The sequence below is a fragment of the Panthera uncia genome, chromosome C2 (assembly GCF_023721935.1).
Source record: "Panthera uncia isolate 11264 chromosome C2, Puncia_PCG_1.0, whole genome shotgun sequence".
In the NCBI taxonomy this organism is placed as follows: domain Eukaryota; kingdom Metazoa; phylum Chordata; class Mammalia; order Carnivora; family Felidae; genus Panthera; species Panthera uncia.
The window spans coordinates 144,754,020-144,779,064 of NC_064810.1; the positions used below are offsets into that span (position 1 = coordinate 144,754,020).

Below are 25,045 nucleotides of genomic sequence, written 5' to 3' on the forward strand. Positions count from 1 at the left end.
CCCCCCCCCCCCCCCCCCCGCCAATAAATAAATAAACATTTAAAAAAATAAAGAGAGAAAAACAATTTTCTGGGAGTTACTAACTGATATGCTCTACTTAAATAAAGAGTAATCCGGGGCGCCTGGGTGGCGCAGTCGGTTAAGCGTCCGACTTCAGCCAGGTCACGATCTCGCGGTCCGTGAGTTCGAGCCCCGCGTCGGGCTCTGGGCTGATGGCTCGGAGCCTGGAGCCTGTTTCAGATTCTGTGTCTCCCTCTCTCTGCCCCTCCCCCGTTCATGCTCTGTCTCTCTCTGTCCCAACAATAAAAAAAAATAAAAAACGTTGAAAAAAAAGAGTAATCCAAGAAATAGGAGGACTTGGAATCCAAGAACAGCCTTAAAGAGCAAATATGACCAAATATGCCAGATGGCATAAAAGACACATGGCTTTGGAGGGGCACGTGGGTGACTCAGTCAGTTATGCGTCTGACTTCGGCTCAGGTCATGATCTCGCTGCTCCTGAGTTCGAGTCCTGCATCAGGCTCTGTGCCGACAGCTCGGAGCCTGGAGCCTGCTTTGGATTCTGCCTCCTCCCCTGTCCATGCTCTGTCTCTCTCTCAAATATAAAATCAAACATTTAAAAAATTAAAAAAAAAAAAAAGACATGGCTTTGGGAAAGAAATTGCCAGGGGAAAAAATGGAATCAATAAATTATTTATTACATTTGCTCTTTGGGAAAAACTACTGATGGGAACATACTCAATCTAATGAAGCAAATGAGAAAAACCTTAAGAATTGGTAGAAAAAAATATGTGTTAAAACAAAGAAGCAATTACTGGGGCGCCTGGGTGGCTCAGTCTAAGTGTCTGACTTCGGCTCAGGTCATGATCTCATGGTTTGTGAGTTCCAGCCCAGGGCTGGGCCCCGTGCAGAGCTCGGAGACTGAAGCCTGCTTTAGATTCTGTGTGTGTCTCTGTCTGTCCCTCCTTCACTCAAGCTCTCTGTCTCTCTCGCTCAAAAATAAATAAATATTAACAAATTTTTTTTAAAAACAATTATTAAGTTCAGGGGTGGGGGGAAAAGAGTATATAAGAGGATATCTGATTATAATACACTTCTTGGAGGACAGCTAATTATGCTCACCTGTCATAATAAGGCAAACTGATTACTGAATTGACCCCAAACCATGATGTAACTACGGAACAGAGAGGGTGCGGGGGAGGAAGTATGTGCGTGCTCAAGAGGTGGGGGGATAGTACTGATGAAGTGAATCCTCATTTATTATTAGAAGACGTCTGAATTCTGGGGCGCCTGAGTGGCTCAGTCGGCTGAGCGTCCAACTTTGGCTCAGGTCATGATCTCGCGGTTTGTGAGTTCGAGCCCGGAGAAGGGGCTCTGTGCTGACGGCTCGGAGCCTGGAGCCTGCTTCGGATTCTGTGTCTCCTTCTCTCTCTGTCCCTCCCCGACTTGTGCTGTCTCTCTCTGTCTCTCAAAAATAAACAAATGCAATAAAAAATTAAAAAAAAAAAAAAAAGAAGACATCTGAATTCTAAAAAATCAAGAAGTAGCGGAAAACCTCAGTCACAGTTAGAGAAACGCAAGGCAAAAGTACAATGAGAATGTGTTCACCTGTCAGACTGGTGAATTCCCCCAAGTGTGGCTTTTGGCACACGTTGGCAAGATTGTGGGGACGTACGTGTTGTCACACGTTGCTGGGAACAGCGTGAACTGGCCTGACCTCTCAAAACCACAAAGGTGTCCGTCCACTCTTTGAACCAGCACTGCCGCTTATAGGAAATTATCCTGGAGGTATCTTCATATGCACGCAAGACAACATGGGAATATTCACCGTAGCATTTTTGGTAAAGGAAATACTAGAAATAATGCAAATGTCCATCTGCTTTAAAAAAAAGAGCAAAGATGCTCTGGTTACGCAAGTGGCATAATTAATGAAATATTTCTTTTTTATGTAATTTTAATGTTTATTTATTTTTGAGAGAGACAGACAGAGCACGAGCAGGGGAGGGGCAGAGAAAGAGGGAGAAGCAGGCTCCAGGCTCTGAGTTGTCAGCGCAGAGCCCAGCGCGGGGCTCGAACGCCTGATCTGTGAGATCATGACCTGAGGCCTAAGTCGGAAGATTAACCGAGTCACCCAGGAGCCCCTATTTATTTATTTTTAGTTGTATTATTGTTTTTTAGGTAGGCTCCGTGCCCAAGGTGGGGATCGAACTCACGACCTAGAGATCAAGAGCCTCACACTCTGCCAACTGAGCCAGCCAGGCACCCCTCATTTTATAACGTAATTGCAAAACATCGGAGGTGATTTGGGCGTGAAATGATGCAGTTATTTCTTAGCTGAAAAGAGCAATTTGTGGAACGGTACGTAAAAAAGGTCTCCGTCAGGGCTGCTCGCCAGCGTGTCTGGAACTCTGATTCCTGGGCGGTGGTAAATTTGCACGTTCCTGCCCCCCTTGAAACTGCCAGGTCTGTGACATGCTCTGGTCAATGAATGGGAGCGGAAATGAGAGCGGTCACCTCTGGGAGGAAGGCTGTAGGGGCCAGTGAGAAATTTGTCATCTTCCCTGCCCCTTAGCATTGCAAACATGCTGCTCCCGATGACAGAGGCTCTGTTGGGGGGCCAGTGCGGGTGGGGACACTGTGACACCACCTAGGATGGCCATGGAACATGAGAGAGAAAGAAGCCGCTTCGACGTTTGGGCTGTTTATTACTGCAACACGTCCTACTTTATCTATCACGACTGATACAAGACACTCTCCCACCTTTTGTGAGGAAAAAAAAGGCACAGCAAGTAAACATATCTTGTTATTTTCTTGTGTATAGACGTGCACAGAGAACTAATGACCGAGGTCGCCTGAGGAAAGTGAGTTAGGTAGGAGCTAGAAGGCTGGGAGGAGGGCGCAGGAGAGGTACTCGTTACTATGTATCTTTCGGTGTGTTTTATTCTAGAACCACGTGTAAGCACTACTTATTTAGACACAACACTTCCGTTAAAAAAGAAATAGTAATATAGGAACATTATTTAGAAATATGGAAATCAATGGGTGAAGTAGCAAAGTAATTGAAAGTGGTTATTTCCGGGGCGTAAAATCTGGGAGAAGGGTTATCACTTTCCATTTAGGATCATTTAGTACAATATCATTTAAAAACTATGTGTATTACATTGCTTTTTTTTCTTTAATTTTTTTTAACGTTTATTTATTTTTTGAGACAGAGAGAGACAGAGCATGAACGGGGGAGGGTCAGAGAGAGAGGGAGACACAGAATCCGAAGCAGGCTCCAGGCTCTCAGCTGTCAGCACAGAGCCCGACGCCGGGCTTGAACTCACGAACCGCAAGGCTATGACCTGAGCCGAAGTCCGACGCTTAACCGATTGAGCCACCCAGGCGCCCCTACGTTGGCTTTTTTAAAACATTCTCTTTGCTACAACCAGAGTGATCTTTTACAAGACAAATATGACTGGGATGCTGGGGTGGTTCAGTCGGCGAAGCGTCCGACTCTTGATTTCGGCTCAGGTCATGATCTCACCGTTTGTGGGATCGAGCCCTATATCGATCGGGGTTTGTGCAGACAGCACAGAGTCTGCTTGGGATTCTCTCTCTGCCCCTCCTCCACTCGCACATGTGCTCGCTCGCTCTCTCTCTCAAAAATAAATAAACATTAAAAAAATAAATAAAAAATAAAAGACATGTGACTACATCACTCAGCCGAAACACTTCAATATTCTCCCACTGCCTCCAAAATAAAACCCAAACCCCTATAACAAAACCCTACATTACCTGGCCCCTGTCCACTGGTTGGCCTCATCTGTCTTTATCTGTTGGTCTGTCCTCTGTTTACTGAATTTTCAGGTCCTCAGAGGAACCGATGGCTATTTTTCTTTTGCCTTCAAGCTTCCGTGTATGCTATTCTCTCTACCTCAGAAACTCTCCTATTTAATTTGTACTCAACCTTCACTTCAGAAATCTTTCTTCCAGAAAATCTTACTGTTGCCCTGGGTCCAGCTTGGCATGGCTCCCATCTGTTCCCAGAGCCCCCTGTCTCTTATCAGAACAATATGGGGCTGGACTCCATAGAAGATACTTGTTTCTTTATCTAACCTTCCTTTTGGACTGTGAACTTTGTTTCGTTTAGTCAACATTGTATTGTCAGTTCTGGCACATGGCAGGAGTTCAGGAAATACCTGTAGAATCAGCCAATGAACAAGGCTCAACTCTAGAAACAAATGCTAGTTGGTATTTGATTTTCACCCAAACAGAAATGGAGTAGATATCCCTGCTTTTCTCTGGTAAGGTACAATACTAAGTCTAGAAAGTTCATCTTTAAAACTCCTACGTTCTCCAAGGGATCCAAGCTAGCTGGTTCCCCAGATATAATCAATGGTAACACCCAGCGCTTGGCCAAGAACTGGGTCCTAAGGTAAAGGTAGGTTATAGCGGTGCGATGTTTAAAAGAAGGGACAGATCCTTACACTGTCCCAATCTAAGGGACTGATGAAAAGATGTAGTCGGTCAATAAAACCTGGTGCCCAGACCCCTTTGATAATTAAAAAAAAAACCTTGATGTGAGCACATTACAACTGATATGAACACGTTAATGCTCAGTGTCTGGGGCTCTGGTTCTTGCAAACAGCCAAGACTGCCTTTTATCCGTTATGTCTCTATTCCCCAAGTAAGTGAGATAAAAGCCCATATAAGTTTCCAGAACGAGGCACTGTTTCAGCCAAAAATCTGTAATTTCTCATTAGACTTTCAGTAGCAATCTGATACATGGGCAATTTCATTTCAAGCCAGTTGTACCAAGAACCAATGTCACCATCGGGGATTGTACGTCGTATCATTAGGAAGCAAAGTGGTGGGGGGTGTGTACTGGGAGGACGGAGTGGATGGGATGTTTCTCCAGGGCAGACCAAGTAGAAGTCCTCCCTGGAATTAGAAGAATGAATTTAACCAATACCTGTGAAAAAGTTTGCAGTGCTTTAAAGGAACGAGAAAAAACAGAGACTTCAGAGAGAATTTTCTAAACAGCTACATTTATGCTTTCCATTTTCAATTTCAAGTTTTCATTACGTACAGCCAATTATTTGACATTGACTGACTTTTAAAATGTTTATTTATCTTGAGAGAGAGAGAAAGCAGGAGCATGTGAGTGGGAGGGGGGCAGAGACAGAGAGAGGGAGGCAGAGAGATCCCGAGATCTCAAGCAAGCTACAGGCTCAGAATAGAGCCCGATGAGGGGCTCGATGCTGTGACCATGAGATCATGACCTGAGCCAAAATCAAGAGTGAGACACTCAACCAACTGAGCCACCCAGGCACCCTGACTGATGTTTTTAATATGAAATAATGTTAAGTAGAAAGGCAAGTAACAGGACGAATGTGTAAAATATTAAGAGGAGGGAAAGAAAAATACATTTGTCTATTTGTGGAAGATTCCTGGAAGGATATGCAGGTCACTGGTAACAAGCGTTTCCTCAAGGGAGGGAACTGGGACACCTCTGGAAAAGGCAGGGAAATAATTTCACTACATACTGTTCCAATCCTTCTGGGTTTTGAACCATATGAATTAATTAATGCTTCAAAAAAGGTATTGACTAAATTAAAATAATAGGACTGAGGTTGTTAAAATAAATATGCTAAGAGGAAATGAAATGGAATAGTACAGGGCAACAGCTTATGTGCTTATTTGGAAAAATTTCAAAAATGGCAGTTCTGTGTCAGACTTCAAAATAAGTAAAAATATCAATTTTTTTTTTTGAGAGAGAGAGAGTGCATGAGAGAGCAGAGGAGAGGGGCAGAGGAAGAGAGAGAGAGAGAGAGAGAGAGACAGAGAGAGAGAGAGAGAGAGACAGAGACAGAGAGAGAGAGAGAGAGGCAGAGAGAGAGAATCCCAAGCAGGCTCCAAGCCCAGGGCTCAGCACAGAGCCTGGAGCCTGCTTTGATTTTGTGTATCCCTCTCTTTGCCCCTCCCTGGCTCATGCTCTGTCGCTCTCAAAACAAACAAACAAAAAAAACCCAAAGTGTTTAAGTTTATTACTGTTATTATTTATTTTGATGCTTGTGTTGGCCCAGATTTAGTTGGCAGAAAACCCCCCCCCCTTTTTTTTATACCATGGTCCACGGAGCCCTACAGTTTAATATGGCCTGACTACCTTTTATGATTGAAATTTTCTCCTCTCACATTTGTTTACTGTATTATAGTTTTCTGTTCCTCAAAAACACAGGCTGTTTACTGCCTCAGGGCCTTTGCACTGGCTATTCTCTTTCTGCAATGCTTTTCTATCCATCTTCCCATGACTGGCTTCTTTAATTCACTCAGGTATGCCCTCCTCAAAGAGTCTCATCTAACTTAAGGCTAATCCCTCTCTCACTTTCTCACTTCTGTCCTGTATTTTCAATCTCTCCCTCTCTACTCACTTCTACCTAGAGTATTCAACATGTTCTAACCTCTTCCACATAAACTGTTCTAGCCTTTACACATAAAACCAAACCAAAACCACAACCAAAACCAACAACAAAACTCCCACATCCTAAGATTTCTTCCTATTTCTCTTTAGTTTTGCCTTCTCTTCCCATATGTCCCTATCCCTTATCTTCTATTGTCAGCCAAATTTCTAGAAAACATTGTCTGCACAATTTCAAGCTCCACTTTTTTTTTTTTTTTTTTTTTTTTTTTTGAGAGAGAGAGAAGAGAGGGAGCACATGAGGGGCAGAGAGAGAGAGAGAGAGAATCCCACTCAGTCTCTGCACTGTCAGCACAGAGCCTGATGCAGGACTCAAACTCACAAACCATGAGATCATGAACTGAGTTTAAACCGAGAGTTGGACGCTTAACCGACTGAGCCACCCAGGCACCCCTCGAGCTCCACTTCTTTGCCTTCCATTTATACTTCCACTCACTGCAAGCTGGGTTGATGCTCTGTGCACAAACTGAAGAGAAACTATTCTCACCAGGGTCGCCAGCAACCAGGGTGGTAGCTAACCCATAAAATACCTTTGCGTGGACTAGGAAAGGTGCCCCTCCTTCAAGGCACTTGCTTCCATCTGTCAGAAAATGGTCATCTTGAGCATACTAATCTGCCATAGCCACAATGTCCATTGTGCTCACTGGCATGGTGCAGTGCACTACCTGCACAACCGTACCCAGGGGCTCTGCCAGCAGCCGTCTTTCTCCAGCTGTATCTTACCTTACCACTCTCAAACCTCCTTATGACCATCCCTCCTTCTTGAAATGCTGTCTTCCTTTGGCAACTGCAATACCATACTTTACATTCTTGCAGCTCCTTATCTTCTCAGACTCTTCTGCTTTAGACTTTCTTTGCACTATTTAGTCCATTTCAGAATCCTGTCCTGGTTCGTCTTGCTTTGTTACGTGGCCCATTTGAGTGATCTCAATCACTTTCGTTCAACAAACATTTACTGAGCATCCACTCTGTGCCTGGCATTGTTCTAGGCACCGACCACTGGACTTTCCACTTATATGCTAATGAATTGCAAACGAGTCTATCTCAGACCAAATGCCTCCTTGAAATCTGAACTTGAGGGGCGCCTGGGGGGCTCAGTCGGTTAAGTGTCCGACTTCAGCTCAGGTCACGATCTCGCGGTCCACAAGTTTGAGCCCCGCGTCGGGCTCTGGGTTGATGGCTCAGAGCTTGGAGCCTGCTTCCGGTTCTGTGTCTCCCTCTCTCTCTGCCCCTCCTCCATTCATGCTGTGTCTCTCTCTGTCTCAAAAATAAATAAACGTTAAAAAAAAAAAAAAAAGAAATCTGAACTTGAATACCAAATGGGCTCCTCAAGCTTACTTTTTCTCTTTTTTGTAAAGATGTTATTTTTTAAGTAATCTCTACACCCAAGGTGGGGTTCAAACTCACAACCTCGTATCAAGAGGTGCACGTTCAAAAGACTGAGCCAGCCAGGCAGCCCTCCTTAAGCTTAACTTGTCCAGAGCTCACCATCCTTCTCTCCAGATCCATTCCTCTTTCCCTGTTTTAGCAAGTGATATTCGTTCATTTGCCCAAGCCCAAAAAGCTTGACTCCTCCTAGATTCCTTCCTCTCTCCACTCAAGAAAGTAGTCAGTCTTATTTTTCTGCTTCCTAGGTACGTCTCAGTGTCACTGACTCCTCCCCATCACCATCCCACCACATGGGTCTCTCCACCCTAGTCTAAGCCACTGTCATTTCTCATAGAGAATACCACAGCCGGCTCTTCCCTGGCCTCTGCCTCCTGGCCCTCCTCCCACGAATTAATTCATCCAGAGGACTCTTCCCATGACACAAGCTGGTGATTTGTCCTTCCCTCCATCCACACTGACCTCCTCTCAGTTCCTGAATATGTCATTCTCTCTCTAGTCTCTGAATCTTTGCCTATGCTGTTCCCTCCGCCTGGAAGGGCTCACTTGTGCACTCCTGCCCCCTCACGTTGCTGATATCACCTTTCCCTTCAGGCTTCAGCAGACATCTTACTTTATTTGAGAAGCCTTTCCAGAAACCCAAAGTCTGGGACCGGCGTGTTTTTTTTTTTTTGTTTTGTTTTTTTTCCCTTCCTGGGCTGCCATAGTAAACCAGTAGCATTTACCACACCATAGGGTAATTATTTGTTAATTGGCCTCTACCTCCCTCTAAATTTAAGTTTCTAAGAGGGAAGGGACCCCACCTCTTGTCTAATGTTTAATCCCTGGGATGCAGTACAGTGACTGGCACATAGGTGCTCAGTGAACATGTATTGAATGAATGCATAGTTAGATGAGTATAGATAGGATATGGAATCCAAAAAGGCTGGCCCTGGGGCACCTGGGTGGGTCAGTCGGTTGAGCGTCTGATTTCAACTCAGGTCACAATCTCGCGGTCTGTGAGTTCGAGCCCTGCGTCGGGCTCTGGGCTGATGGCTCAGAGCCTGGAGCCTGCTTCGGATTCTGTGTCTCCCTCTCTCTCTGACCCTCCCCTGTTCATGCTCTGTCTCTCTCTGTCTCAAAAATAAATAAATGTTAAAAAAAAAATTAAAAAAAAAAAAAAAAAAAGGCTGGCCCTGACTCCCCACAGGAAGTTTAGAAAGTCTTTTTGGAGTCTGTGCCTCAATTTCCTCACTTGAGGTATGAAAATACACAGTTGACCCTTGAACAAGGCAAGGCGTTAACGGTGCTGACGAACCCCCCCCTCCCCACACCCGCCAGTTGAAAATCCCTATATAACTTTTGACTCCCCCCAAACTCAACTATTAATGGCCTACTGTTGACCGGAAGGCTTACTGACAACATAAACAGTCAATTAACATGTATTTTGTATGTTATGTATATTATACACTATATTCTTACAACAAAATAAAAGAAAATGTTATTAAGAAAATCGTAAGGAACAGAAAATAGCATTTACAGTACTGTATGTACATTTATTGAAAAAAATCTGCCTATAAGTGGACCTGCTCAGTTCAAACCCATGACTTTATGTTTCAATAAACACAGCAGAAGGGCGCCTGGGTGGCTCAGTCAGTTGGGCGGCCGACTTCAGCTCAGGTCATGATCTCACGGTCCGAGAGTTCGAGCCCCACGTCGGGCTCTGTGCTGGCAGCTCGGAGCCTGGAGCCTGTTTTGGATTCTGTGTCTCCCTCTCTCTGACCCTCCCCTGTTCATGCTCTGTCTCTCTCTGTCTCAAAAATAAATAAACGTTAAAAAAATAAATAAACACAGCAGAGTACTATACATGTATTTTCTTTTCCTTATAATTTTAATAACTTCTTTTTTTAATCTGGCTTACTTTAACTGGAAGGATTCGTTATATGTCCCTTTCCCTAGAATTTGGGCTCTGTGATTTCTTGACCAAAAGATCAGAAGTGAGGCTCTGACAATTTGGGGGTTCAGGTCTTAAGAAACTGGCAACTTCCATTTCAGTTCTCTCTGGATGCTTGCTGGTGGAGCCCAGGCACTTTGCCACGGAGACGCTTCTTCCGGAGAGGCCCACACAAAGACTCAGGCCCACAGGACTGCAGCCCGCAGCGGAGGCTGAGCCCCAAGCTAGCAGCCAACACTAACTAGCCAGCCGTGGGAACAAGCCCTCCCGGAGATGGACCCTCCAGTCCTATTTGCCCGTCCGTCCCCACGGTGGAATGACCCTTCCCCTCCGAGCCTGGCCTACACCGCAGATTCGGGAGCTAAATAATTTAATGTGGTTGTTTTAAGACCTAAGTCTGGGGGTGGTTTGTTACGCAGCAAGCGATAACCAGAACAGATCGTACTACCCGCAAATGGGAGGCTGCTGTCATGTAATGTGCAGCACTGGCTCTGGGACCCAGCAGCCAGTGGAAGTCAGAAGGGCCTAGAGGAGGGTGTTAGCGCCTGTGTAGGAGGTTGGTGGGAAGGGCTTAACACAACTGCGAAAAATGTGCTCTGGAGCCAGAGGAATGGAGGGTCTAGTTACATTAAAAACAATACTGTGGTCACCGACTCCTGTAATGCAGAAAATAAAAAGTGTGCTTCATGAAATCAGTGACCTGGCTGTAGTGTTTCCTGGGCTGAGTTTCCAAAGTGCTGCCTGGCTTCTTCTAGCTGCCGAGCCGGTTTTTACCACGATACACGCGCACAGCAGCTGTCAGAGACACCTTGTCCACGCACTACATCGTATATGTGCTCCAGGCTTCTCCAGTTCCTGGAAGAGTCAGCCCTGGCACGATGAGACTGGCTAACTCATCTTCCAGGCTTCTGTAACCTCTTGGGGCAGGTGATACACAGAAGGCCAATCAATGTCCACATCGCCACCTCCGATGACCACAAGCAGGTCAGAAAACCAGCTACGTCAAAATTGGCTTTCGTTACTCTTCTAAACTGTATCTTCTCCCCACCCCCATGATGTTTATTACCCATGTATTAAAAAGTGTTTATAGGGGCGCCTGGGTGGCTCAGTCGGTTAAGCGTCTGACTTCGGCTCAGGTCATGATCTCACGGTTCGTGAGTTCGAGCCCCGTGTCAGGCTCTGTGCTGATGGCTCAGAGCCTGGAGCCTGTTTCAGATTCTGTGTCTCCCTCTCTCCCTGACCCTCCCCCGTTCATGCTGTCTCTCTCTGTCTCAAAAATAAATAAATGCTAAAAAAAAATTTTTTAAAAGTGTTTATAATATATGCAGAAGTTACAAAGAATAACCAACCCTCCCCTCCACCCTAACCGCAATCCTGCATTTCGTGTTTGTCTTTTCCTCGTCTTCCTTTACAGTTTTATGATGCATGTATGTATCCCTACTGATACGTGTAATTTTACCTGTTTCTATAATAATAGAAATGGAATCATACCGCTTACCTTCTCTTCTGACTTGCTTTATTCTCTCAACATTATGTTCACAGGTTTCACCTATTTAGTTTTTGTCTTAGTCTTTGTAACCGGTCTGTAGAAATAAATGAGGACTCACTATGTTCTGGCACAATGTGTGGTGCATATCGGGTCCTCAGTAAACAATGGGTGACAAGGCTTTGAAGGATATACCCACAGAATAGCCGGCAGCTCATTACCATGCAGGTGTCATTGCGACATTAGAGAACAGGAGTTTCGAGATGAGGTATAAAACGTTCAGGCAAAGGCGAAAAATGGATCACTTGGTATGAATTTTTGCAATGCATGGATACTCCCCAAGTCCATAAATTCATTATTTGACAACCTCATCTCCTAACAAAAATGCAAGAAAAAACTAATAAAGCTTGAAAAGTCCATTTTTCATATCCTCCCTGCCTAGATGTCTTTCCATTAGCTCAAATAATTGAGAGCAAACCATCAGTGAAGGAATGGAGAAAATCTGTCTCACCCACTCCTTTAAGTATTCCCTTAAATAAACAGCGTAAGTAATAAACATAAATCTTTCATACGATGCAAAAATGAAAACAAAAATAATTGTTAATCCTCTGAGCATCAAACATAATGGGCCTAGTACTTTTCTAGGGATTAGAGCATTCGTTTCACCAGTCTCACTGATTTTTAAGCTCTTTGGTTCTCATCTTTACTGCCTTTTGAATCATCTTGAACTGGAAAGAATTCTGATGCTTGTGTCCCATCCCGGGAGATTCTGATGATCTGGGGTGGTGCCCGGGCACGGCGATTTTTCAAAGCTCCAGAGAGCCACTTGTGTAACCCAGCGTCTAGCACGGTGCCTGGGGGAAAGTGACACTCAGAACGAATAAAGAATGTTCTATTTGTTAGGAAGAAGTAGCCTCAGACCCACAAGCTCTCCAGGAATCCTGGCAAAGATAACGAGGAGGCACGTCCTGCCAAGCAAGTGGGGGAGTGCGATGCCGCAGGTGCCCAGGCCTCTCTCTCTCTTGACTACCCAAAAAGTGTCCATCCTGAAGCTCAGGTACAGTCCAGCTACGTCCAGAAGCACAAATTCTGGCTAGCCAGAAAACACAAATTCACTACGCAGTTCAAGGGGTGCCAGGCTGTTTCCCGTCTCCACAAACGAGGCAGAGCCTCAAGAGGCAGGTGTGGGTACTTTGCGCTCCAGGTCGGTCGACTCTAGAGTCACCCTGGGATCCTCTCGGTTCCAAGCTGCAGCCTAGCCGCTCTTCCCGCGTGGGGAGAAGAACGTGAGCCGGGGTGGGCACCACGCCGGGTCCGGAAGGGTTTGCTCCGCGGGGACGGGACTGCAGCCCCTGGCGCTGCGAGACAGCAGCGGCTCAACCACCCACGTCTGCACGTGGCGCGGCGGCAGCCGCTGTCCGGGGGCACGCGGTTGCGGAGGGCGGCGGGGCGTGGACTACAAGTCCCGGCATGCCTCGGGCAGGGGCGGGTCGGCGCCGGAGCCGAGCCCGGAGGCCGGCCAGGCTCAGGCGTGCGCAGTGGTTCTCGGGAGTGGCTGGGCGGGCCCTCCCAGGCTGTCAGCTGTGGCCCGGGGCGCCCGGGCGGCGGTGGTCGCGGCCATTGGAGGAGAGGCGGGAGGGGCGGGGCCCTCGCGAGCCGCTGTGGGCAAAGCCGTGGGCGCGGAGGCAGGCGGGCGGCCGGCTGGGGAGGCACGGGCCGGGCTGCTGCGTTCCAGCCTGGCGATGGCAGCGGCTCCCCTGAAAGTGTGCATCGTGGGCTCGGGGAACTGGTGAGCGGCGGCGGGCCGGCGGCGCGGGCTCCGCCTCCAGGAAGCCCCTCTCCCGGGCGGGCTAGGGCCGCGCGTCCCCGCCGCAGCGTGGGCACCGGGCACCGCGCGCAGGGAGGCGGGGCGGGCGGCCTCGCGGCCGGGCTGGGCACCGCGCGCCCGGGGAGGCCGCGCCGAGGCACTGGCCCGGGAGGCCCTGGGCCCGCGTGCCCGCGGGGGGCAGCGCGACGAGAGGGCACTGCGCGTCGGCGGGCACCTGTCTGCGCTCTCGTCACCGCGCGGCGGGCGCACGGAGGCCACCTGCTCGCCACGCCCGGGTGTCTTGCGCACCATTCTGAGAGCGTTCTCCATTCTCCTCGGCGGATCGCCGGGGTGGAGGAATTGGTGGAGACTCGAGCATTTTTACTGTAGTTTCGTTGTTGAGGAAACCAAGGCAGAGGGGGGGGGTGCTAAAGGGCGCTTGCCACCCAGGTCGTGGGCGGGACCAGCGTTGCCCTTCCAAGTGCGGGTCTCGCCCACCGCTTCTGATGCGTCCTGTATCTCAGTAAGGTTGTACAGATAAGAAAATCCAAGTTCCAACAGGCCTGGCTCCCGGAGTAGTCTAGCGGCGTTGGGAATTCTCGGGAGGCATATTTGCGAAGCTTCACGTCTCCGTTAGGCTCTATTTGACTTTTCACATTTATACCAGCACTTTGTGACAGGCGCTCTTCTAAGCACTTTGTAAATGTCAGCCCTTTTAGTTCCCTTTATCAAACTTTGCTTCTCTCGTATGTTGGGTGAGTGTAGAGGAAAGTGGGGCCAGGTGGGAGGGAGGAAGCGGAATGTAATACAGCCTCTGATATTTTCAGTTACTTTCCCATTGTTGTGCACTTTTTTTTTCCCCTGTACATCCGAGGGACTGGTATAGAATAAATAGTACAGAGTTGTGCCCTTTCAGTCCTTGAAGTAAACCTTATCTGGTTCTCCACTTTTCCATCCCGGCAAGGCCAGTGGCCTCTCTCGGTGCCACCACCCCCCCCCCCCCCCCGCCCCCCATCACCCATAGTAATGATTTATTTCATTATCTGTTTCCACCCCTCCCTATCCAGCTCTTGAGGACAGCATCTACCCTGGTGCCCGGCATATGCTAAATAAAAATTAAACGAATGTTTGAAAACTAATTTTTAAAAATGTAATTATACTGATTATGTAATATATTCACATTCAAAAACCAGAAGTTACCAAACACCCTGCAGAAAAACCCAGTGAAATATCTTACACTCAGACTTGTTTCCCAGGTTATCTCCCGGAGGAAAATCAGTATTATCAGTTGCTTCTGGCCTTTGTGAAGAGACCCCATCAGATGCAAGTGAATGCTTACATATAGCCCTTTCCTTCTCTGCCCTGCAAATACTAGGGTATTATGACTTTTTCTGTAAACTCCCTTTTTCGACCAACCACAGGGTTCTACGCAACATTTATTGGAGTTGGTACCTATCCACTGCAAAGCTTCATTTGGACTTGCAGGTTGGCTTTGCCAGTTTAGATCCCAAGGTCACTTGAATGAGATTACAGCGGCCCTGTTGGCCATGGGACTGGAAAAGCACTGTTAGCACGTGTTCTTTTGACACTGGTTTCCTCTTCTGTAAGAGGACACAGAACCACGGGTGACAGAGCCTTTTCCTAATTTGCAAGGTGCCGAAGTAGCACAGCTTTGCCATGCTGTGTTTGGGCCTGGAGCTGGAGGAGTGAAGCAAACCTCCTGCCCCCTCCAGCGGGATTTGGCTACCTTCCCACGACTTCACACTGATGTACTTGACTGTTTTCTTGGCCCACTTCAGCCCAAGGAAACGGAGTAGAACTTGGCTGGTGACCTTAGAGCACAGCAATTGAGAAATGTGCCATCCTGATGGTTTAGGCCAGCTGCCCAGCTCCATTAATTATGGGATCAGACAGGAGCATTGTTGCTTCCCTTCCACTGCCCTGGGTGCGGAGCCACTCCAGTCCTAGAGAGAGGATCGCGACCTCCCTGGAGAGATTCAGAAATTCAGGAACTGAAAACAGCTGGCGGAGGCTCCATAGGGCCTGTGGGGCATTCAGCTCTCTCTGGTCAGTAGGCATGTGTTTGCCCCATGTAGGTCCTGTGGCCTTTCCACAATTGTACATAATCCCTGCCTGAAAGGAATTTACCTTCAGGGCTGAGATAAGTTGGAAGATAAATTCAAAAGAAAGGTAAAGTGGAATGAAATATCTGTCACAAGATTAGATGTTACGTTTTAAATAGTGTTTCTTAAAATGTGGTCCAAAGACCACTTGCATCAGAATTATCACCGAGGCTACTACCTACCCTTGAGGACTCATATTCCCTGTGGTGGGGACAGATTTTTTTTCCTTACAGGACTTTAGCCTTTTGTGAATTTTAAAATATTATCTAGAAGATGGACCTGCCCTTCCAGATTTGATCCTTACTTGCAGAATGTGAAGTGGCTTAAGCAGTGTTTAAACTTGGGACTTGGCAGTAGCTGAGAGAGCTTATGTAAGTAAAGGTGTTGTCACATCTAAACCCAGAGCTGTCATCCTCACATTCGAGTGCCTCCCCCACGTAAACGATCATTAATTGCAATATACACAACGGAAGACTGAATCTAGCTGACTTGACCGGGAGCTTCAGCCAGGAATGACATGGGAGTCACATAAAGGGGTTGTATAACATGCCCCTGTCCTGTCCTTTGGCACCTCCTTTCCTGTAGACAGGTCAGAGAGAGGAGGCCAGAGGCGGATGCAGGGCGGCGCTTCCTGACCTGCATGACTTTGCATGGCCCTGGTAACTCAGAAAAACAACAACAAAACAAAACAAAACAAACCCTAAAGCTTCGTAAGTTCCTCCAAAGATGAAACAAAGTTTCTTTACCAGAAGGTTGGGAAAATGACCCAGACACAGGGCAAGATTCGGTGCTAGAACTAAAACCTCAGGGCTGTATTTACACCCAAACCTCTGGGTGGTAGGGAGCATATGTCCAAGTCCCAAACCTCCTTTGGAGGCAGTGTGGTACAATGAGTGGTCTAAGGAGGGGCTTGGGATTCCCACTCCTTGGGTTTCAGTCCTGGTCCCCTACTTGGCAGCTGTAAGGTCTTGAGCAAACTGTCGAGAATCCTTGGTTATGATATTGGTAGCTGCTATCTAGGATTTTGGTCGGGATTAAATGGCATGACTCAGGAAGAGTACAGAGAGACTGGCACTCAGTAGACGTCAGCTACCGTTATCACTGTGTTTATTGGATCAACCTTGACCGGTACCATCATTAAGTCACCAAATGATCCGGTTGGACTCTGACCAAGAAGCAGAGGCAGAGAAGGGAGAGAAGGTAAAAGACAACGAGCGTAACTGATACGCAGCTGGAGGAATTTGATGAGTTATCTCTTGCCCTTGTTTTCACCATCACCCCACAGCTTGACTGAAGGTCAGGGAGAGCTTTGGCCTACTTTGGACTGAAGACTAAAGCTGAATGTGTGTGACTCTATCTTTTTTTGGTCTGCTGGAACCATCTGGAATGTAGCTCTGTGGCCCTTAGCCCACTTCTGTCACTCTTTGGTCTGTGTTACTCAGTTTCTGTGCTGAGTTTTGCTACATACCCACTCAGAGGCCATCTGAGTGGCTGTAAATTAGCTCCTCTGGGGTCAGAAATAAGCCCTTCCCTGTCCACAGGTGGCACTGATGTACCTCTCTGCTTTGGAAGCTGGAGGAACGGTTTAGTGACAGGCTGGGTGGGAGTTGAACTGAGAAAAGATCCAGAGTTCCTCTGTGAACCAGAGTAAGAAGTTTGTACGGCTAAAAAAGAGAAAGCCCTGATACTTAATCTCCTATTTCCATCACCTCTTAACTGAACCCTGTTCAGTACAGAAGGTCCCCAACGTATGATGGTTTGACTTGCACTTTTTCAACTTTATGCTTTGTAAGTATTCAGTAGAGGGGCGCCTGGGTGGCTCCGTCGGTTAGGTATCAGACTTCGGCTCAGGTCATGATCTCACGGCTCGTGGGTTCTAGCCCCGCGTCAGGCCCTGTGCTGACAGCTCGGAGCCTGGAGCCTGCTTCGACATCTGTGTCTCCCGTCTGTCTCTGCCCCTTCCCTGCTCATGCTCTGTCTCTCTCTCCCTCCCTCTCAGAAATAAATAAACATTAAAAAAAATATTTATGAGTATTCAGTAGATACCATCCTTTGAATTGTGAATTTGGCTCTTCTCCGGGGCTGGCGCCATGCAGTGGATCCCCTGGCATGGTGCCAGGCAGCGGCTACAGCCCCCGGCCAGCCACCGGTCACGAGGGTGACCAAGCAGTACGTGGACAGCCATTCTGTATCCACATGGCCATTCCGTTTGTCACGTTCAGTGCGGGGTTCAGTCATTTACTTGAGCTAGTCAACGCTTCTTTGTGAAACAGGCTTTGTGTTCGATATTTTTGCCCAACCACATGCTAATGGAAGTGTTGGGGGCTTGTTGAAGCTATGGTGTTTGAGAGGTTAGGGATACCAGGTATTTTAGGATACCAGATCCTTCCCAATGGATCTATTGGGACATAACCCCATCATAAGCTGAAGAAGATCGGTATAAAAAATCATGGCTACTTGTTAGGGGTGTGTCAGAAGCCCTCAGTTCTCTCTGACCTTTCACCTCTGCCAGCCTTATTCTATTCCGCTTCCTTCCCTCCCTGGGAGGTCATTTTCTGTACGTCAGGTGTGTGCATTTCTTCATTTAAGCCTCCTAACAAGTCTGTGCAGTACTATATTACCCCTATTTTAGGTGACAAAATGGAGATCAAGAGAAGACCATTTGAGGTCAGTGGTTCATAAGGTGGAGTTGAAGCTTCGATGCTTAATGGCTGTGTTTCCATAAATTCTTGTCCTTTTCAGCGAGAAGCATTCGTGTACCTGAGGACAAACCTCACTGTCGTGGAAATATTGACTATCTCCTATCTGACCCTCCCAACAAAAGTTAATATAACAGTATTCCAATCAAGAGAAATCAAATTGGGGGTGCCTGGGTGGTTCAGTCGGTTGAGCGTCTGACTCTTGAAATCAGCTCGGGTCATGATCTCACGGCTGTGAGCTCAAGCTCCACACTGGGTGTGAGGCCTATTTAAAAAACAGGGAAAAAAAAGAAAAATCAAATTGAGGGGCACCTGGCTGGCTTAGTTGGTAGAACACGGAACTCTTGATCTCGGCGTTGTGGGTTTGAGCTCCACGCTGGGTGGAGAGATTACTTAAAAATAAAATCTTCAAAAAAGGAAGAAAGAAAGAAAGAATGAACAGATTGAAACGACGCCTTGAAAATCATTGTTTCCCCCCAGAGCAGGCACTCCCCCTCTTGTACACATGGCAGATGATCATAGTTTACTATTTTTAAGGCAACTTGTCTTCCTAAAATTAGTCTAGCAAATTGTTAGAAAAACCTTACATCTGAGTGAAAAATCTGTCGCTTCCAACTTTCACTCCTTAATCTCTGAGCATTGCCTTGGTGAACCCACTCTCTTTTCTTAAATTTCGGTTGCCATCATTCTCTTTTGGGGCTCAGTCCCTTCCACATTTGGGAGCTGGGAACTCAATCCATTTTTTTTTTTTAATTTTTTTAAACATTTATTTATTTTTTGAGAGACATTCATGATTCTTGGGATCAACAATCCGAACTAAGCTGGGAACTTCTTCTGCTGGTCTAGCCTGGTCTCACTCATAAGGCTGCAGTCCAGTGTTGGGTTGCCTGGGATTCTTGGTTCTAGGTGACGTCCTTTGTGTGTCTGGCAGGGAGCGGGCTCCTGCCAGCTGACAGGAGTGACTGGGCTGTGTGTCTCTCATTCGTCAGCAGGCTAGTTCGGACTTCTCTATTTGGTGGTTAGATTCCACCAGCGGCAAGAGGGGGTTCCTATAATTATGGTACCTCGTGTAAGTGGGACCATACAGTATTTGTCTTTCTTGTAGCTGGCTTGCTTCACTTAGCATAATGTCCTCAAGGCTCATTCCTGGTGTAGCGTGTATCAAAATGTGTTTCCCTTTTAAGGCTGAAAAATATTTCACTGTGTTTATGTAGGACATTTTGTTTATTCATTCATCCATTAGTGGACACTTGGGTTTCTTCCACCCTCTGCAGATAGTACAGAACCCTGTAAATACTGTGTTCTTTCCTCTACGTATGTACCAATGACAAAGTTTAATGTATAAATTAGGCACAGTGAGAGATTAACGATAATAACGAATAAAATAGAACAATTATAACGAGACTGTAATAAAAGTTACGTGAATGTGGTTCATCACTCTCAAAATACCTAAGTGTCCTGTCGTCGCCTTTCTTGTGGTGATGAGAGATGGCCGGCTATCTGCCCACACCAGGGACCTGGCACCCGGGGGGGTGGGGGTAGGGGGTAAGTGAAACCACAGAATGGAAAGGGCAGATGAGGGGGACCACTGTAATGCTGCTCTGAATATGGGTGTGCAGACATCTGAGTGCCTGCTTTCAGTTCTCTTGGGTACACACCATGAGGTGGAATTGTTGGATAATACAGTAATTCTATTTTTGGTTTTTTGGCCAACCACTGTGTTGCTTTCCATAACAATCGCCCTGTTTTACATTCCCGCCAGCAGTGCACAAGGGTTCCAATTTCCGCACGCGTTCACTAACATTCGTTATTTTCTGGGTTTGTTTGGGTTTTTTTTCCCCTGTAGTAACCATCTTAATGGGTGCGAGGTGGTATGTATTTTGTTAATTGCCCGTCATGTGGAGTGTACAATTTTGCATTCTTTTTTTTTTTTTTTTTTTTTTTTTTTGTTAAATGTAACATTCTACCTTAAGCTTTTTCTTCGGCCCTTTTGAATTTTGATAGATGGAAAGGCTTTTTTTCATGTTTCCCCCCTCCTCTTCTTTGTGAAGTTGTTCACATTGATCTTTTTCCCTCTGTGGTTTCTTCCTTTGATTTTAAGCTTAGAAAGCTTCCCTATCCAGAGATCAAATGAACATTCACCAAGTTGAATCAGTTTTTAAAATACTTCATTTTTCACATTTGCATCTAATACTCTGGCATTTGATTGTACTTTAAAAAGCCCTTGAACGCAAAGAATTACACAAAATGTTAACAGTAGTTCTCCCTGGGTGGTGAGATTATTCATAATTGTCTTTTCATCTTTCATGTATTGCTTTTATGAGTATAAAAGCAGATGTTATTTAAAACAAAATTGACCACCCTTTTCTGTTGGTTCCATAGTTAGGATCAGCTCTAGAAGAGACTGGGGCATGGAATGTGGAAAATCTGGCTGAACCCTTGTTAATTCTTCTCGCTGGGCCTCAGTTTCCTTAGTAAAAAGAAGGAGGGACTGGAGGGTCCTTTCTGGCCAAGAAGGATTTTGCACTCTGTGAAGAATTCTGTCAAGTTTGCTCCTAACTTGATAGGTGGCCATTCCTTGGCTGATGGAGCACATCCCCAGCCTGCTGAAAATACTCAGCTCTTTAGAGAAGAAGGGGCCAGAAGGCAAGAGAGTGAATGCCAAGGGGTCAGGTGGGCATGCCAAGCTGGAGGTTAGGACCTCCAGCAGGTGGGTGTCTATCCAGCTGGGACCCAGGGAGGGAGAGCAGAGTGTTGAAGACATGGCCTGGAGCGTGACTCTTGGTCTACCTGGGTGGTCTCTGAGCTTTGGTTTCTTCATGTAAAAAATGGGGATAATAATAGATGGATATTGTAATATATGTAATACATATACTATGTAATAATCATTATATATGATGATAATATCAACTTCCTCAAAGGGTTGCTGAGGAATGAAACATAATATGGGTAAGATGTTTAAAGTAGTGCTTTGGTGGTAATATTGCAGTATATAAATGTATCAAATCAACAAGTTGTACATCTTAAACCTACACAATGTTATATGTCAATGATATTTCAATAAAAACGGCAACAAAAACCAGTGCCTGACATCTGGTAGGCCTACCCCTTTCTGGGCTGGCCCCCACCCCTGCCCTCTGCACCTTCTCCTCCCTCCCCTGCAATGCCACCCTCTCCCTCCCTTTCTCCCCCACTGTCTCCTCCCCTGTCTCTCCCTCTCCTTCCTTGACCTCTCCCCTTCCCCCTCTCCCGCTCTTTCCTCCTCCCCCCTCCTCCTCCTGTCCCTACTAGTGTTGGTTCCAGGGAAAAGCAGAAGATAATCTCTGGGCCCCACCTGTTCCTGCACCTTTGCTCCAGGGCCTGGAAGGCTCCGCACCTCCCCACGGTGAAGCCCTCTCCCCGCCGCAGAGTTCAGCCCTAGTTGTGCTTCCTCCCAGCTCTCCCTGACCTCTCTGATGTGTCACCGCGTCATCTGCTTAGCCACTTTGGTCACCGTGGCACACTCTTCTTTGTGCGCGTGCCACAGCGACGCCAGTTTCCATTCACCACTCTCCAAACTCCCTGAGGGTGCGGACTCGCCTAGCAGTGTCTACACTTGTTAGGTGTGCACCGTGCATTTTCAACAAAGGATGGCTCTGCACCAAGGCAGATATAAAATGGCGGAAGGCGTGGGCTTTGGAGACAGATCTGGATCAGAACTGCTGGCTCTGGATGGGCAGCGTAACCTTTGGGTAACTTACTGTCTGATCCTCAGCTTATTCACCTGTGAAGTTAAAGGGGATAATGAGGACCTCTCTTGGGGCTGCAGTAAAGATTAAAGGGAGATCTTAAGTCCCAGTAGGTAGCTGGCACAGGAACATCCCTCCTCATGCGTGTCCCTTCTAAACTCATTTGCATAACATTGTAGAAGTTGCAAATCAGTCTCCATGATCTTTCTTTCTTTCTTTCTTTCTTTCTTTCTTTCTTTCTCTTTCTTTCTTTCTTTTCTTTCTTTCTTCCCTTTCTTCCTTTCTTTCCTTTCTTTCCTTCTTTCTGTTTATTTATTTTTGAGAGTGGGGGAGGGGCAGAGAGAGGAGACACAGAATCCGAAGCAGGCTCCAGGCTCCGAGCTGTCAGCATAGAGCCCGACGTGGGGCTCAAATTCCGTGAACCACGAGATCATGAGTTGAGCTGAAGTCGGTGGCTTAACTGACTGAGCCACCCAGGCGCCCCTAGTCCGCACAGTTTCGCGGGAAATGTGATTTTAGACATCTAGGTAAAGACTCAGGACTGGCCGCAAGCAGACCTGAGTCCCTCTTCCAGTTCTGCCAGTACCTGGTTGCATGATAGAAGGTCAGAGTGACTCCCATCCTCCCTGTCTTAATCTTCAAGGTGAAAAGTTTGGACGGGATTAAACTTCTGTCTTGCAGGCTCCACCCTTATGGCTTTGGCTCTGCTTCACCCCTGAGTTATTTGCTTATTACACTTTGTTTAAAAGTTGACTTTAACGGAAAACCTTCTATCACTACTGTAAATATCACATGTAGGAGGTGACAACAACCAGTAGAACGAGAACAGAACAGCGTTACAGATTTCTTGCCAAATACTACTTTTCCCCTGCCAAGGCTCAGAGTCTGAGGCACTTGGCGACTTTGTGAAGAAGGGAAACTAGCACATGCTAGAGAGATGGGGACAACACAGCAGCGCTTAAATGAGACATTCTGCACTCTCTCAGAGGGCCATAGGAGTTGAAAGGGCACAAGTGAGTCAGTGTCCTTTGGTGGCGTGTGTGGGAGTAGCACTCAGCCAGCCGGGGGTACCCCTGTTCCTCACCTTGGAAGACACTGGACGCAGTCATAGACCCCGGAAAGGACCTGGAAGGTCGCTGTCCCACCTGTCGTTTAGGAGCTGAATGAGCCGGGCCAGGTGTGGAAATGGCTGCCTGCGCCCTTGACCCCTGCAGTGGGAGATCCGTGCCTGGCTATGCTTGTGCCGTGGCACAACACTGAAACAGGGAGAGCTCCGCCAGTGTGGTCGGGGAAGCCCCGCTCCAACCACAAGCAAGCCACGTACGAACTAACTGCCTTTGTGGACTATAGCCAGTACTTTAGTTTAAGCTCAGTTCTAGTACCTGTGAGTGTTTTGGGACCGGCTCTCTGCAGGCCAGCCCCCTTTTTGTTTGTTGTTTCTTGTGTTTTCGTGTGGTTTGTTGTGTGTTTTTTTTAGAACAGGGTACGTCGCTTGCAATAGCCTCCAGTCCCTTCAGTCCCTTCCAAACGCTCAGGTTCCTCCAGACCACTTCGTTTGCTCTATTTGATCCTGTTCCTTCATGTTGGTGGGAAGTAGGGGGCGCCTGGGTGGCTCAGTCGGTTAAGCCCGTGATCGACTTCTGCTCAGGTCGTGATCTCACGATCCGTGGGTTCAAGCCCTGCGTCAGGCTCTGTGCTGACGGTGCAGAGCCTGCTTGGGCTTCTGTCTCTGCCCCTCCCCTGCTCATTCTCTCTCTCTCACTGTCTCTCTCTCTCTCTTCTGAAACAAATAAACATTAAAAAAAAAAAAAAAGTAGTAATAATACCTATGGAATGAACACAGCTAGTATCCTTTCAGAGTCACAAAGGAGTTTGGGGTGTAGATTATACATACTTCCTTTTTAAAAAAAAAACAGCTTTTTTGAAGTGTAATTGATACATGAAAATCACTGGACATATTGTGTGCAGTTTGAGGGGTTTGGAGATATGGATATACCTGTGAAACCACCACAAATCAAGGTGATAAGTATCTTGGATAAAAATGAAAATTACAAAATAGAAAATAAAAACAAATGATAAACATTTATTTCCTAAAATAAAAAGCTTCTGACTGCCCCCTTTCCACATTTTTGGTGGTGAGAACACTCAGTATGATGTCAGCTGAGGGTTCTTCATATATGGCTTTTGTTATGTCAAGGCGGATTATACTTTTGGTGGTTTTGTAAACAATACTGAAGAAAGGTGGACAGCAGGGGCACCTGGGTGGCTCAGTCAGTTAAGCTTCTGACTTAAGCGCAGGTCACGATCTCATGGTTCATGACTTTGAGCCCCATGTCGGGTTCTGTGCTGACAGCTCAGCCTGGAGCCTGCTTCGGATTCTGTCTGTCTGTCTCTCTCTCTGCCTCTCCCCTGCTTGCACTCTGTCTCTCAAAAATGAATAAATGTTAAGAAAAGAAAGCTGGATAGCAAACAAAATATTTGGTTCAATGTGGAGATTTTACCAGATTATAAAAGAGCTTAAAACAATAAAATACCGTGTTTTAAGTACTGATCTTAAAAACAAAAGCAGATTATTGTGTAAGTTAATCAGAAAGAACAAGACGAGGCCTTACAGACACCCCAGAATGTTTCTGTTCTTCTTACTACATTTGTCCTTGAATTAAACTCCATGCTTCTTCCCACGATCCCGATCACCTTCCCTTTCCTAAGATAAATGGATAAACCAAGCTAGTTGTTCTCAACTTTGGCTGTAAATTAGATTACCTGGGAGCTTTAGAAATCCGGAGTCCCGGGCCACACCCCAGACCAATGAAACCTGTACTTCCGGAGTCAGATCGGGCCTCAGTAGTTTTTAAAGCTCCACGGGGACTGACGGGGCCGCCAGCCTGGAGAACTGCTCTGCACCACAGGCCCCGGACTTTGGTGCTGCCCTCCCTCACAAAAGAAAGCAAAGCTCTGTAGCTTTACCTGTGAAATTCTTACTCGAGGCCAGCAGGACAGTTTGTTAGCTAAATACCTATTAATCCGATTCTCCTGACGCTTTGTAGAAGAGAGGCCAAGATTCTCCCCACGATCACTATCACCCTCATGCTAATCTGGGAAACAGCTGCTCATGAACTCCCGTGGCGGTCACAGCTCAGGCTCACAGAGGCGTTCCTGGGCATTGAGTAACTCCCACAAGGTCACAGAGAGCAAGTGTGATTCTGGGCAAGTGAGCAAACTGACACGGGGCATTGGGCACTAGGAATCCAAATGTAGTAAATCCGGCGGGAAAATAAGCCAGAACCACTAGATCCCTCCGTGTGATCTTACTGGAATACATTTGCTCCTGTCTTTACAAACTCCTCTTGGGGAAACCAAGCATCTGCAGCCAAAGGCAAACCTGTAGCATCTGCTGAAATGAGTTAGTTCCGAAAATTCAAA

General features: G+C 46.8%; 1 protein-coding gene across 1 annotated transcript in view; it reads left to right on the plus strand.

Moving 5' to 3' along the window:
- Window positions 1–12,824: 12,824 nt before the first annotated feature.
- Window positions 12,825–25,045, plus strand: part of GPD1L (glycerol-3-phosphate dehydrogenase 1 like) — a 58,266-nt gene continuing 46,045 nt past the window's right edge. Inside the window, exon 1 of the mRNA XM_049629905.1 lies at window positions 12,825–13,054. Within this exon, the coding sequence (XP_049485862.1) occupies window positions 13,008–13,054 (47 nt within the window). The 5' untranslated portion in view covers window positions 12,825–13,007. The remainder of the gene's footprint in view (window positions 13,055–25,045) is intronic.